The following is a 13,857-nucleotide window of genomic DNA, read 5'->3' as shown; positions in this document are numbered from 1 at the left end:
TAAAAAAATACACTAAATCTCGATGTTTTAGACTGTTTTGGGTCGTTTGGCCACAAACGACTCTACTTTCTGGAAAATTTATGATTTTTCGACCTTCTAGAGTAGGGTCCCCCCTTAAGTACTAGCAATACTCTCTTCGACAAAGTTGTAGTACTACTTGAGAACTTCAAATTCGTCATACAAAATTGTTCAAAAATGTGCTTATTGAATGAGCTATCGGCTTACGAAAAAAATGAACTTCACCCTTGTGTATAACACTGAACTAACGGATTGCGTAACAAACATTGTAACAAATTTTGAATATATCAGTCTGACAAAGTATTCTCAACTCAATTTAATGCCATTTCGATAAATAACACAGACGAAGTAACTCCTAATTCTGTTGACAGAATTAAAAGTACGACAGAACGGACAGAACACACACCCTCCAGACGAGGGTATAACATGATCAGAAACGGACACATTTATTATGGGAAATTCCCGAATCCCACAAATTCAGGCAGAATATTTGCAGAGGATTGACCGGTCAGGCTGCACTACGATTGAGAGAACAAAACAAACTCCTCTAGGATAATGCGTCCCTGAAAAGGTGTTTACAAATCTGTTCTACTTATGGGTTTAACAAGAAGTTGATTGCAGTGCTCTGTGCTAATGCCATAAGACTTCTATGTATGTGTCATTCAACACGTAGAGAGTTTTCCATACTGATTTTTACTTCACTATTTATCAGTGTTGTTAATTACTGATTTTTAATTATTTAACAAAATAAATGTTGAACCGACCACAAATTTGTATCAATTAACGCCACTATGAACAAAGTAGAGAGATTTGATAGAAAATAATCAGCTTTTCACAATGCTGCAAGCAATTTAGATTTATTATACGTTTTGTCTAAACAAGACACTGCTATACAACTCGAGCAGCAATAGATTGAGTGATCCTTCGTGCATAATAAAATCACTAATAAACCGGAGTTTTACTGCTGTCGCCCAGCCACTACAATTTAGTCGATCATTTGCGCTTGCTTCCCGTTGCAACTAAATTACTGAGGATTATTCCCGCCCACTGGAAAATCACAATAAACTACACCAAAGTGCATTGATTATCTTCAGCCTTCTTGTTGGTGAATGGGCTGACTTTTGTAGGTATATTCGTTCCTTAGCGGATAGAGCTAAGTCCTGTCACTTCTCGTCCTATTCAGTTAGGAATAGCCTGCCTGTCCAGTACACTCTTCGCATACCTTGTTATTTATTTATTTAATAAACTTTACCCTGGGCAGGCAGCAAGAAACAAGCTGCACGAATTACGTACACAGATGGACAACAATTAGCACGCTGCGGACGACAGCGTACATAAGTATCCGGTCAGGATCCGTTTTCTCTATTAGTACCGTATCTGTCAAAGTGAACACTCAACGTCTTGAGCCTTAAGATTACCGTATCATGCAGGACACACCGGCATTCCTGCGGTCTTCTCCGCTTCGGAAACCTATTCGTACAAAAAAACGCCCAAGTGAAAAAGTGGAAAGTGATGATACAACAATCCTGCATATATATCCGTGGGACAGGAGCTTAACTTCAGGAAAAGACAGTGGATTTGAAACTTCGATGGTAGACGATGAAACTGAACTGCTGACACCCGCGAGCAGTAAGCAAAAGTTGAGGATGAAGAAAAGAACCAAGAGTGGTAGAAACACCAAATCGGTTAGTAATCACGTGACCCAGATGATGACCTCGGTAATACTTCGTTGGAAGCCGACGAGAAAAACGCCGTACTGTAAAATATTTAACTCAACCCGTACTAAGTATAGTGATATCTAATAGAACGAAATATGTGATCTTTTTTTTTTGTAAGTAATTTAAAGTTGTAAATAAATTTTATCAAAACTAAAAATTTCAAAAGTTTTTATTACTCAGCGATTGATGAGTAGAGTATATGTTAGAACTGAAAATATAGAACTACAACTAGAAGTTTGTTAGCGTAATTAATTACCTCATTAGGATATAACTGTTTTAATGACCATCTTCATTGCACCCCAGTGTCATATTGTAAAACTATTCAGAAAGGTCAAAATCAAACAAAAAAAAATGAGAACCGTCATTTTTAACTTGGTGTATACCGACGCCTAAGGCTAAGCCCAACTAAGGCTCTCAAGATGTGTCATTTTTGTTAGTTTACAAGAGCTGAGAATCAATTGCGTCATGTTATTCTCACCGATATTTTTCCAGTTTCTGAGTTTCTAATGATTTCTATCGTTTATTGCCCTGATGACCTTGTGAAGTTTGCGCTTCTAAACATTATGAACCCATTTAAATTTTAAGCAATATGGTTCAACTTTAGAATTACATATTGACTTAACATTCATTTTATATTATCCTTTTAATTGCTTTTGAATATTACATTTTGTAACATACCAAAAAAATGGAATATGTTTTTTGTCTAGCAAGCGACTTATCTTTGGGCAAGTTACAAAGGAAAGTTCGAATATGTATTTCGTTTTACGGAAATAATAAAAAAATGCTACGTATATATGCATTACCTTTAGATATTCATTTTCATCGTTAAAATCAAAATCAAGACTACTAAAACGAGGACCGAGTGGGCCACCTGTTGTCTCTATTAAGGATTACACGGATTGGAAGGGTCTTACCTGGATGAGGGAACAATGCACTAGCGTTGCGTTATCACTTCGGCACCTTAATGCTAAGATACATCTTGCCCTGGATAGTCTGCTTAACCGGATTGATCTTTTTCAAAATAGCGGTCATTGTCTCCACAAGTTTCTCGCTCGACACACCGGTTTTCTTGTTTTTGAACTTCGTCAGAAGTTCTGTGGTCGTCATCGGTTTACGCATCAGATATCGCCGAACCGCTTCTTCCGTAATACCGTAATCGCTGCAAAAAAAAAAAAAAACTGTTAGTCATGCCTTCTATTGGTCATCTACTCTATGGACGTACTCTTTACTGTTGCTGCTGACAAGACCGGTAAATGTAGGCGGTAGAGCCATTGCCGAGTCCATTTTGACCTTTTTAGCTGGCGTTGACACCGGACTGTTGCTATTGTCCGACCCGGTAAGGTCTGCCGAGGGCATGTTGGATCCAGCCATCTTTCTTTTGTTTCCCTCCTGCTGAGACACACTAGGCGAGGCCGAGCGGGAATTATTGGCGCTCGACAAGTTCGAACCCAGTCCTTCCTTGTCCTTCTTATGTTTCTTTTTTTGCTTCGAATTACTGTTGTCAGCATCGGAATCCGAGCTATCCGAACTGGACCCACTCGACGAATCTTTCTTATCATTATCAGACTTCTTCTTCTTTTTATTTTTCTTCTTTTTCTTAGATTCCTTTGAATCCTTCTCTTTATTATCCTTCTCCTTGTCTTTGGAAGCTTTGCCATTTTTCTCTTCTTCTTTCTGGTTATCTTCCTCTTCTGATTTCTTCTCTTCATCATCAGAATCCTCGTCGGAGGTGAGCAACTTACGTAGAGCATCCTCCTCCGCAACTGATTTTAGTTCCTTATTGGCTTTCGTTTCCGGTTCGGATTCACTTTCCGAAGAGTCAGAAATATAATCAAGCTCTCTTCCCTCCTCGTCACCGTCGTCCGATTCTTCCAAAGCCTCTTCATCCACATCTCGCTTCTTTTTCTTGCTTTCAGCTAAAGCTTTCTTCTTGTTTTTAGCCTTTTTATCTGCCTCATCATCACTATCTTTCTCTTTTGGCTTTCCCTCGTCATCCTCATCTGATGAACTCATATCATCCGAATCGATCCATTCGTCCATATCACTAATTTTCAAATCTTTCGCCTTACCACCGCCACCTTTTTTCCCTTTAGCCTCCGCCTGATCCTCCACGGTATCATCATCACCCTTCATGCGTTTTCGCAACATCAGCGAAAAGTAATTCATGACCTTCTTTCGTCGGCCAAATTCCTGCTCTGCCTCTTCCGCCGACAACGCTTTATACCGTTGAATAGGTTGGAAATTATACCACTCATGCAACGGATAAGCTTCAATTGCACCGTCTGGAGCGTGGGTAAATACATAGAAAGCCGCATTTTCTCCCACACCTCCTTCTCGTATACCGCGAAATTTCTTCCCATCTTTTTTACCCCCTGCTTTCAGTATCCAAGGCTGTGCTTCCGGTCGATACTTTTTTGCAATAATCCCGTAGCGCTTCCGCCGAGCTTCTTCTCTCAGATCTCTGTTAAATTCAGAACCGGCGCCAAATTTCGGCATATCTTCGTCAAATCCTTTGAACTCCTTCAAGTTATTCTCCCGTTCCATTTTGACCGAATGCCATTGGGTGAAGTCGACGTTGAGCGTCGCGTTGAAGCGCATTACATGGTACTTCTTGGATAGATTCTTCGGTACACGAATCGTAAATTCCTGCACTGACACTGGTGGACCGGACGAGGTTCCAGCTGATCTACCAGCAGCCGATCCACTGCCTGATGAGTGACTCTAGAAAAGTTGAAATAAAATATCGAATAATATTCAATGGTGTAATAAAACTTTATATATTGTTTATACTACATACAGATGGTCCGCTCATTGTAAACTATCAACGACCTTTTGAGGTCGTTTTTCTGCAGGTTTCGTTGAATTTCACTAAAAAACTTTTTGTACGCCCCGCGACACAATCGGAAAACAACAGAAAAATGACCAAACAAGAACGTCAGCAACAGTTTGACGCGCGATTTTGGCAAGCAGAGATGCCAGATGTTTTTGAAAAATATCTGCGGCTGCTCGAAAAACCGTAAAAATGCTTGAAATCTGAATAAATTTTATCCGTAACTTACACTAGCGGCCGGATTCCGAGCACACATTTCTTCGAAGAGAAGAAAATTTCTTCATACACTTTTAATGAAGAAATTTTCCTTTCTTCAAAGAAGCGTCTTCTCGGAATTGTGCAAATTTGTCTGCAAAACGCAGTCCGTGTGCAGATTTTTATTGACCCTGTCACAAGTAAAAAAGATTTTTAAGGCAGTTCGTACCTATGTGTGGTCCTAAAGTTTGAAACGGTTTTATGATTTTTATATATCAACTGAAAGAGTGCAATTTCCTGAGCAAAACGTGATTTCTTAAAAATGTTTTTCGTTTTCCTTCGATTTTTAAATGAAGAATAAAAAACTGCTCGAAATGCCTTCAATGACAGTTCTCTCATATATATGGGCGAAACGTCAACTAAGACCTTTCGAGCAGTTTTTTACTCTTCATTTAAAAATCGAAGGAAAACGATAAACATTTCTTAAAAATCACGTTTTGCTCAGAAAGCGCGGCTTTTTCGAATGATATATAAAAACTGGTATAGCTTTACGACTCGCTTTTTAAAACATACAGTTACATTTTGCCGCAAATAAAATTTAATGAAACTTTTAGTGCTCAAAACGTGCATTTTTTGGGAAAAACGTTCCCGTTTGCACTGGAAACAAAATACTCATAAAAGCGATCGTTCGAGGACACGACATACTTCTAACCTAACGAAATAATATGAGTTTTTTGAATTCAGTTGACCCGCTGAGTCTCTATTAGGATCACCGCAAGCCTCTGCGAAAAAAAGCGTTCCGGGGAAACGGCCATTACTCCAGCAATAATTTAAAATCAAACGTATTTTTTGTTGTTGATAATCTGTACTTCCAGAAAAATACCACTTCGATACAATAAAAATGGTGCTATGTACTTGAAAATAAATTTAAACTGCCCTCATTTTTCTCGAACAAAACGGTATATCCCCTTAATGCTAACTTTACCAAGCACGGTCGATAGAATATCAAACCTAATCAACCGGGAACGTACTCTTTGGGCTATATGAGAGCAGGTTTCTACTCAAACCAAACATTTTACTAGTGGATGGTAGAAAGAACGGTCTCAACTCAGTAGCAGCAGCGAGTAGCAACAGCTGTAACGGCAGTGGTAACGGTATCAACAGCGGGTAGCATCAACGTAGCGGTAGCGGTAGCAGCGGACTTGCCGAGTCATTATACTAGCAGATCTAGCAGATGGTGAGAAACAGACGGCCACTTCCTCTAGTGAAGTTCTGCTTCGTTTTAGTAACACAAGCTTTTTGAATCGTCCACTCCACTGTGTTGTCAGAATGCCTGATTCCGCTGTCTGGGTACACACTTAGATATTATCACCGAGCACGGTAAAATAAATTACCGAGATTTCAACAGCTGAGATCTCTGTAAAAATCTCGGTAATACATCAAAACACCAAGATTCTGTAAAAGCAAAAAAACAAAAACCTGTCAAACTTTAACGAGGTTCTCGGTAATGTTTACTCGCAAATTTCTACTGTCAACTTATTACGAGAACTTCGGTGAAATTTACTGAGGTACGTATTTTGCGATTTTTTTATTTTTCAGAATATGATCCGAATGATTAAATATACAAATTAATTTATTAATTTATTACTCAACTGATTCAAGTAAACACAGCATTGGTACAAACGGAAGATTTGTATTGCATACAGGAATCAAAGTAATATCCATCACTCTGCAACTTCCATCCTGTGAAGTGAGTTGATAACCTATAAAATTGGATGAATAAAGAATTAATCGTTATTTTTTCAATATTCTTTGCAGTAAAAAACAAGATCTAAGAAAAAATAGTGTATACTTACTCAATATTTTAGTTAATCTGAACATTACAGATTTCTCCATAATAATAATCAGCCGCAAAACCTGCTCCTTTTTTCTTTCTAAACCGGAACACGAAAAAAAAACTGTTGGTGAAGCACGCGTTATTTTGACAGTTCAGTTTTTCGGAATCTCGGTAAGAGATTTTTTGTTCGACGAAATCTCGGTTGAAGGTTCCGAGATTCGGTATTTTAGTTTACTGAACTCGAAAATTTTCGGTTTCACGGATTTTTCGGTAAACAAATTTACGGTATTCCGGTAAACACGTTCGGTTCGCGATTTCTCAGTATTTTTTTTACTGAACAACGGTAAACTAAAATGTTTTCAAGTAGTACGGTATTTTACTTTACCGAGAAAACATAATGCAGTTAAGGGTGTAGTACATATAGTGGTGCGATCAGCATCATGTCCGATTTTGAATTGAACAACCAACTGTCCTTTTTAGAACAACCAAACAAATATATTAGAGATTAAACATTTCTCTCTACTGGTTTTGCGCCAGCCGTGGCTTTGCACACAGTCCTTCTGTTATTTTCATAGTGAATTTCTTTATTCCACGGAGTCAGTGGAAATTTACCAAGGAAATGGCAGCCCTATCTAAACTCTACACGTTTGACAGTAGCCAACATATCGGAGCTTTATTTTAAAATAAAGCCCCGAGGCAGGCGCCCAGAAAAACTTCCATATACTTTTTACTTTAGTCGGGAAGACTCTTCACTCATTCAACATAGAAAGAGATAGCATGTTGCCATTCCCCCGAAATTTACGCAGGAATAGCGGTACTGCGATTAACGATGCAAGACAGTTATGCCAGATAGCCCCAGACGGGTTCTGCGAATAAAGAAATTCGCTAATAGTTTCTGCAGTTTTTTGTCAGAGTCCCTTCATATTTGAACAGACTTTTTCGAAATTTGTGCAGACTATTCCGGTTTTTCGAGCAGTTGCAGACATTTTTCAAAAACATCTGGCATCATGGCTGCAACATCTTTGTTTAGTCGGTGTCTTCGCCAAACCCTTTTTTTGACAGTTCCAACTTGGATGTTTTTGTAGTGGCAGTGGCAATCGTTCTGGCACTAATTTTTTCGCTTTTCGAAAATAGCATACGTGCATAGCTCAGTTTTTTTTTCAAATTTCTCTAATTATTACAAAAAATTGTGGAAATTTGTTTCTTATTTTTCTTAAACACAGTGTGTGATGATATTCGAGTGCAACCTCGAACAAGCCAACAAATGTATCAAGCTGGATCAAACGGGTCAGCCGTTTGTCTAGCAGCAACCGCGGTAGTTAGTGGAACGCGGAGAACACCTGAAACATGTCTACGTTCTCAACGCTGATTGGCCAACTGCTACTGGTGGGAACCATCCTTCTTGGTGGTTCGATACCGGTAAGATCTGAAACGGAGGATGCCGATCCGCAACCACCAGTCGTCGTGGAAAAGTTACCGTTTTGTGACGAGGATGTGGAAAACGGAAGGGATATTAGCGATAGGTAAGTACTGGATTAGTAATTTGTAGTATTTTTTCAAATAAACAGTGGAATAAACAATGGATAGACTTTCATGTTGGTGTACAGTTAGGATTGATAATAATCATTCCATAGCTTTTCAAAAAAATATTAATTTACTAGAAAATTATGATTCTTTTTGATTCCTTATTTTTGTTTTTCTTAGAACATGATCATGTTGAAGCATGATTGCATCATGTTTTGAGACGGCGTCGTTTGTGTATTTTTTTCATAGGCAAGGGTATTTAACTTACCTTTAAGTTTTATTATGATTTTTTTTTCAACTTGAATAATAATTTGATAATCTTGATAATACATTTGTAAATAATAGAATGCGTAAAATAATTAAGTCTCTGATAACAGTTTGTGCACCTCTATTTCTATATTCCGCCAAAACACCGGGGTGACTGAAAAGGGCTACCCTGTGATAACGATAGAGCATTCAAGCATTTGTTATCAATCGTTCAGACTGACCGGTAGTGCACGAGAGATTGGGAGAACGAAAATTGCATTTAAAAAAACTGTTGCAATTCGTCATCCACTTTGTCAATTTGCTCTAGAATATTCCGGTGGAATCTATAAGAAAAAGCGCGCAGAAGGTGAATGCTTGGCTGTGATAGGAATAGATGCTTGCATCCTCAAATGTGCAGCAATGGAGAGGTGATTGATATACGCTCCATGTTTTTAACCTATAAATACTTTTTTTTACAAGTGTTTTCAATCAAGGATGCAAGTCTTCACTAACAACACTATCGGTAAACCTCAATAAAGACGTACTGTACAAAACAGTTTCTGCGTTTATAAAAAAAGAAGTAAAAATCTTCACATTGTTATGGAAAATTGTCCCAACAAGCCTTGATTTTTTATCATTTGAGCCTTAAACCAAAAATAGACGAATTTCATGCCAACTAATCCAGCATCATAGTTGCAAGGGGTAATGTTCTTTCTAAAAAGGTGGGATAAACTTGAAATTCGTCAATGAAAAAAAAACAAAGCTTATGAAAAAAACTCTTTTTCGAAATCTCTTACAGTGAAAAAAAAAAAAAATACTTAAATATAATTGATTTTTTTCAAAAACATATTGTATGATCTGAGAGAAAAATCTCAAAATATGACATTTTTACTGAAAAAAATCTTTTTTGTTTTGTTTGTTTTTGAAAATACAATAAAAATATTAGAGTAGATAACATCACAGAATATTCGGTATTTTTTCTATCTGATTTTTGTTTTTAATTTTTCATTCAACGCTCTCTTTGTCATTCATTTAAAAACTCTACCAACTGTATCATAAGGCTCATTTTTGTATGATTTGGCAAGAAAATGCCGTTCAACTTCTAAATGGCATATTGATTTGCTCCTACGGAATTTTTCTCTTGAAATTTCAAGTGTGCAATGTTGCTTAAATTACCCATGTCAACAAATTCACATTCACGATGCTCCATTGAATTATCATAAAGAGTTCGCCTCTTTTTTTTTAAATGACCTGAATCTAACATTCTGTTCCCTTTTAGACTGATCTATGTCACGACACTAGACGGGCGCCTATCAGCCCTAGATTTGGCCAACGGAGGCGCACTGCAGTGGAGTGTTGAAACTGGTCCAGGACCCTTGCTCTCGTCCAGCATACACCGGCTGGAACTGACGAACAATGGGAAATGGGTTCGGATGATTCCGTCGCTGAATGGAGGCCTGTATAAATTCGACGGCGATACGGTTGAACCGATTCCGTTCAGTGCCGAAGACTTGCTGAAATCATCGTTCAAGTTCTCTGACGACTTGGTGATATCTGGTGGCAAGGAGACACGCTCGTACGGGATCTCCAGCCGAACCGGGCAGATTATTTACGAATGTACGATGAGCGGATGCAGGAATACCACCGAAATTATGCATGCCGAAAAAACGAAGGATGAGCCGATGGAGGAAGTGTTATCGTATGATCCCTTGCAGGATGATGTAATCGTTATTCGTCGTCAGACGCAGACGGTTCGAGCGGTTGAATCTCGGACTGGCAATGAACGTTGGAACTTTAGTATCGGTCATCATGAGCTAGAGATGTTGAAGAATGAGGATTGTCGAGGAGGGTCTTCGGAAGCGTCGTTAGACCCGGGACTTCTAGATGTGGAGCTTAAAGTTATCATTCCAGATGGCGTTGTGTGTGCCGTTAGTCGATCTACAGGTAAAATTCAATGGAAGTATACCTTCGACCATCCGGTAGTAAGCGCTTGGCGAGCTAAAGATAAGAATGACATCATGAGCGTGAATTTGTTTCGTGGAGCGGATTGGATTTGGAATGATAACTCACAGCAACAGCAAGCGGATGGACAAGGCAAACCTGCGTCTACATCAACGGAGTCCAAGCAAAATAGCATGATAAATCCCTCACTTTATTTGGGAATGCATCAGAAGCAGTTGTATATTCAAGAATCTGGCACTTTTTTAGCACGCCGTCAGCCTGTGGATGTACAAACAGTTTTTCTTTCAGATGAGTCCAAGTATCCGATGATTCCTTGGAAGCCATACCCGGCAAGACCGGTAGTAGCAGGTTATCTCACAGACGGCAGCGATAAAGATGAAACGGAAGATTCAAAATACGCTGAGTCCACTGCCATCGCACGATCGGTTTTGTATCAATCGGCGTACGTAAACGGGGATGGATTCTTCCTATATACGCCCGATGATCTTAATCAGAAGGATAATGGCTTATGTTCAAACAATTCTGGCTCGCCAGGAGGCTTGCGAAACAAGAGTTCCATATTCGATTTTACCATTGATCCAGACGCACCAGTGAAAGTAATAATTATTTCTATATGGTTTTGGTGGAAAGAAATTCTTGTTATATCCGCCACAACCGCATTTATTCTGAACTTCATGCTAAGATTTAAAAACGAGAAAGAGGTGGTAGTGTTTGTAGAACGACAAGTTGAAGTTCCTGTACCGATTGCTTTGGAAGCAACAGAGGACAATATAACTCCACTTGCTGCGTTAAGAGGCTCTAGAAGTTTGTCCGAATCCAATGGAGACAGCTTTGTTTCTCGATTCCAGGAAGATTTCGAGCTGGTACAGTGTCTTGGGAAGGGGGGCTTTGGAGTGGTTTTTGAAGTTAAAAATAAATTGGATGATTGCAATTATGCCATAAAGCGAGTGGTACTTCCTAACCGGCAAGAGTCTAAGGATCGAGTGATGAGAGAAGTAAAAACACTTGCCCATTGTGAGCATAATAACATTGTGCGATACTTCCATGCTTGGACCGAGACTCCGCCACCCGGCTGGCAAGAGAATCAAGATAAAATATGGATCGAACGCAATTGCCTATCGACATCAATCGACATAGAAACGCCGACAGAAACATCACCACCAAACAGCAATATTATACCTGGCAGCAGAAATAACTTTTCGCAGAGCATCAAACAAAAGTACAACAAAACCAAGCATTCCAGCTTAGGCCAACCGTTGCCTTGGCTAACGAAAGTACCCGAGCCAAGCTTTTCCGGTTCCCACGTTGATAACGATGACGATCAGTCCGACAGCTATATTGAATTTCGGGCAGATCATGCCCGCAGTGAAACTTCCGACACATCGTTCCAAATAGAATTCAAACATGACAGTCAAGCGGCAGATGATTCTGTGAATATCGCCTATAACGAACCATCACTGAGTGCTACCTCACGAAAACATCATGTGGTGTCGATCCATGAAACATCGTCATCCTCTGCATTCCCCCCGCAGACTAGACCCAGGATTGATCGTCAAACACTTAAAAAACGTCATCGACGACATCTTTCGCTTGATCTCACCAGCACTGGGAGTGTCGCTATACTATCACCTGTTACTGAAAGTAACAATATGATGAGTTCCAACACCAACGGAACAAGCAACGTAAGCAATAAAATTTATCTTTATATCCAGATGCAATTGTGCCGAAAGCAGTCATTAAAAGAATGGCTTGCTGAAAACGATCTAACCGTTAGGCAGGACCGCATTATTCCTATCTTCGAACAGATTGTGAATGCTGTAGAATATGTTCACCTGAAGGGACTAATACACCGGGATCTTAAACCTAGCAACATTTTCTTTTCGCTCGATGGGCGCGTTAAAATCGGTGACTTCGGCCTGGTCACCGATTCCAGTGATTTGCAATATGACAATGAAAACAACCTTCCCGGTATGACGATGCTGATGACGAATGCCCAAAAACAGCGCCACACCCGACAGGTTGGTACGCAACTGTACATGTCGCCAGAGCAGCTGAAAGGACAACAGTATGACTATAAGGTCGATATTTACTCACTCGGTTTGATTTTATTCGAGCTGCTGGTTAGCTTTGGAACCGAAATGGAACGAATCAATACATTGAAAGATGTGCGAAAAGATATATTTCCCACCGGGTTTCAGGAAAAATACTCCGATGAGGTAAGAAACAACAGTCAAGGTATTATAAAATTCAATGAAACAAAATTATTTTTCATTAAAACAGTATCTACTGCTGAAATTGATGCTAGCGGAAAAGCCGAATCAACGTCCGACGACTTTTGGTATTAAGGCTCGTCCACCTTTGAAACGTATGCCGGCAAGCCGTTCGACACCGCAACTTCACTCGCAGTCTTCGGCTGACGATCAACCGTTGGTGGAGGGAGCCAATAGTTCTCCATCGTCTGAAAGTTCCGATCACAGCGAATGGCACTTTGAACTGCCACCCAGACGTAAGGATAGCCGTTCGTTAACTGCGACAACAGCCTCGAGTTCCAGCAACTCTGGAACAAACCAGAATCATATCTTCTTTTGACGGCGGAGGAGATTTACTTACATTTAATCACTGAGGCCAAAGGCCCAAATTATTAAATTATTTGCTCTTTATGTTATAAGAAGTTACAACGATAAGTTGATTACCTTGGTATAATAGTCTAAGTATTTCTTCCAGTTTGTAGATACCAAGTATTAAACATATGATCGTGAATAACAGGAACCGTTTATTGTGAAGACCGGTACGACTGGTAGGATTTGTAATATTTTGAAGAGAAATAAACGTTTTACAATCTACCAACTAGCAACTAACTGATAAGTTTGTTTATTTCTCCTCAAGTACAGTTACTTTTTAGCACGTTTTCCTTCACCTTTTTTGGGGGGAGCTTTACCACGCAATGCTCGTAGCCTTTTCATTTCCTCTTTAAAGTCCTGATGCTCGTCGCGGAATAAACCGTACTCCCGTAGTTTCATCGCTAGCAAATGCGTTTCTACGTGCCTTGGGTACCAGTTTTTCACGTAATCTCGGCAATGAATTGGTTCTTCGCTAAACATTTTCACTACCTTCATCGATTGGGAGTTGGTAGGCCGGGTCACTTCACCGAAAATCCGGTTTGAAAGGTGATTCATCCGCCGGGCGTACGTAGTCGATAGCTGCACTAGATCTTTGTACTTAGACATGTTATGTAGAAATTATTTTGTACTATGATTATTTGAGAATTTGTTTAAATAGTTTGCAATCGTTTAGTAATCTTCGTAATCTTATAATTTTCGTAATAACATGGCTCAGGCTCAGCTGAGTTTCAGAGATGCCAGATGTTTTGGAAAAATTTTGCAACTACTCGAAAGCTGTAAAGAGCAGAGATGCTAGATGTTTCTGGAAAATTTCTGCAACTGCTTGTAAACATGAAAATTCTGCTTGAAATCTGAAGAAACTCTATCCTAGAGACTGTGTTATAAAGAGATACGCAAAGAGAAAAG

The 13,857-nt window shown here is 39.4% G+C and overlaps 3 protein-coding genes across 3 annotated transcripts; 1 reads left to right on the top strand and 2 right to left on the bottom strand.

The window, feature by feature from the left end:
* Nucleotides 1–2,525: 2,525 nt before the first annotated feature.
* Nucleotides 2,526–4,678, bottom strand: LOC129727735 (general transcription factor IIF subunit 1). Its single transcript, XM_055685845.1, has 3 exons — nucleotides 4,534–4,678; nucleotides 2,959–4,457; nucleotides 2,526–2,895 (listed from the first exon to the last, which is right to left on the bottom strand). Exons 1-3 carry the CDS (start codon nucleotides 4,546–4,548, stop codon nucleotides 2,685–2,687), a joined length of 1,725 nt encoding a protein of 574 aa, XP_055541820.1. The 5' UTR covers nucleotides 4,549–4,678; the 3' UTR covers nucleotides 2,526–2,684.
* Nucleotides 4,679–7,663: 2,985 nt separating this feature from the next.
* Nucleotides 7,664–13,188, top strand: LOC129730560 (eukaryotic translation initiation factor 2-alpha kinase-like). The gene is made up of 3 exons (XM_055689979.1): nucleotides 7,664–8,121; nucleotides 9,648–12,546; nucleotides 12,611–13,188. The coding sequence occupies exons 1-3, from the start codon at nucleotides 7,946–7,948 to the stop codon at nucleotides 12,917–12,919; spliced, it is 3,384 nt and encodes a 1,127-aa protein (XP_055545954.1). The 5' UTR covers nucleotides 7,664–7,945; the 3' UTR covers nucleotides 12,920–13,188.
* On the bottom strand, nucleotides 13,162–13,702 carry LOC129730561 (28S ribosomal protein S33, mitochondrial). The gene has a single exon (XM_055689980.1). The coding sequence runs from the start codon at nucleotides 13,555–13,557 to the stop codon at nucleotides 13,222–13,224; it is 336 nt and encodes a 111-aa protein (XP_055545955.1). The 5' UTR covers nucleotides 13,558–13,702; the 3' UTR covers nucleotides 13,162–13,221.
* Nucleotides 13,703–13,857: the final 155 nt, after the last annotated feature.

Source organism: Wyeomyia smithii, chromosome 3 (assembly GCF_029784165.1).
Source record: "Wyeomyia smithii strain HCP4-BCI-WySm-NY-G18 chromosome 3, ASM2978416v1, whole genome shotgun sequence".
NCBI classification, from domain to species: Eukaryota; Metazoa; Arthropoda; class Insecta; order Diptera; family Culicidae; genus Wyeomyia; species Wyeomyia smithii.
Note: the sequence above shows the minus strand (reverse complement) of the source record. Positions and strands in the feature narration are given on the sequence as shown.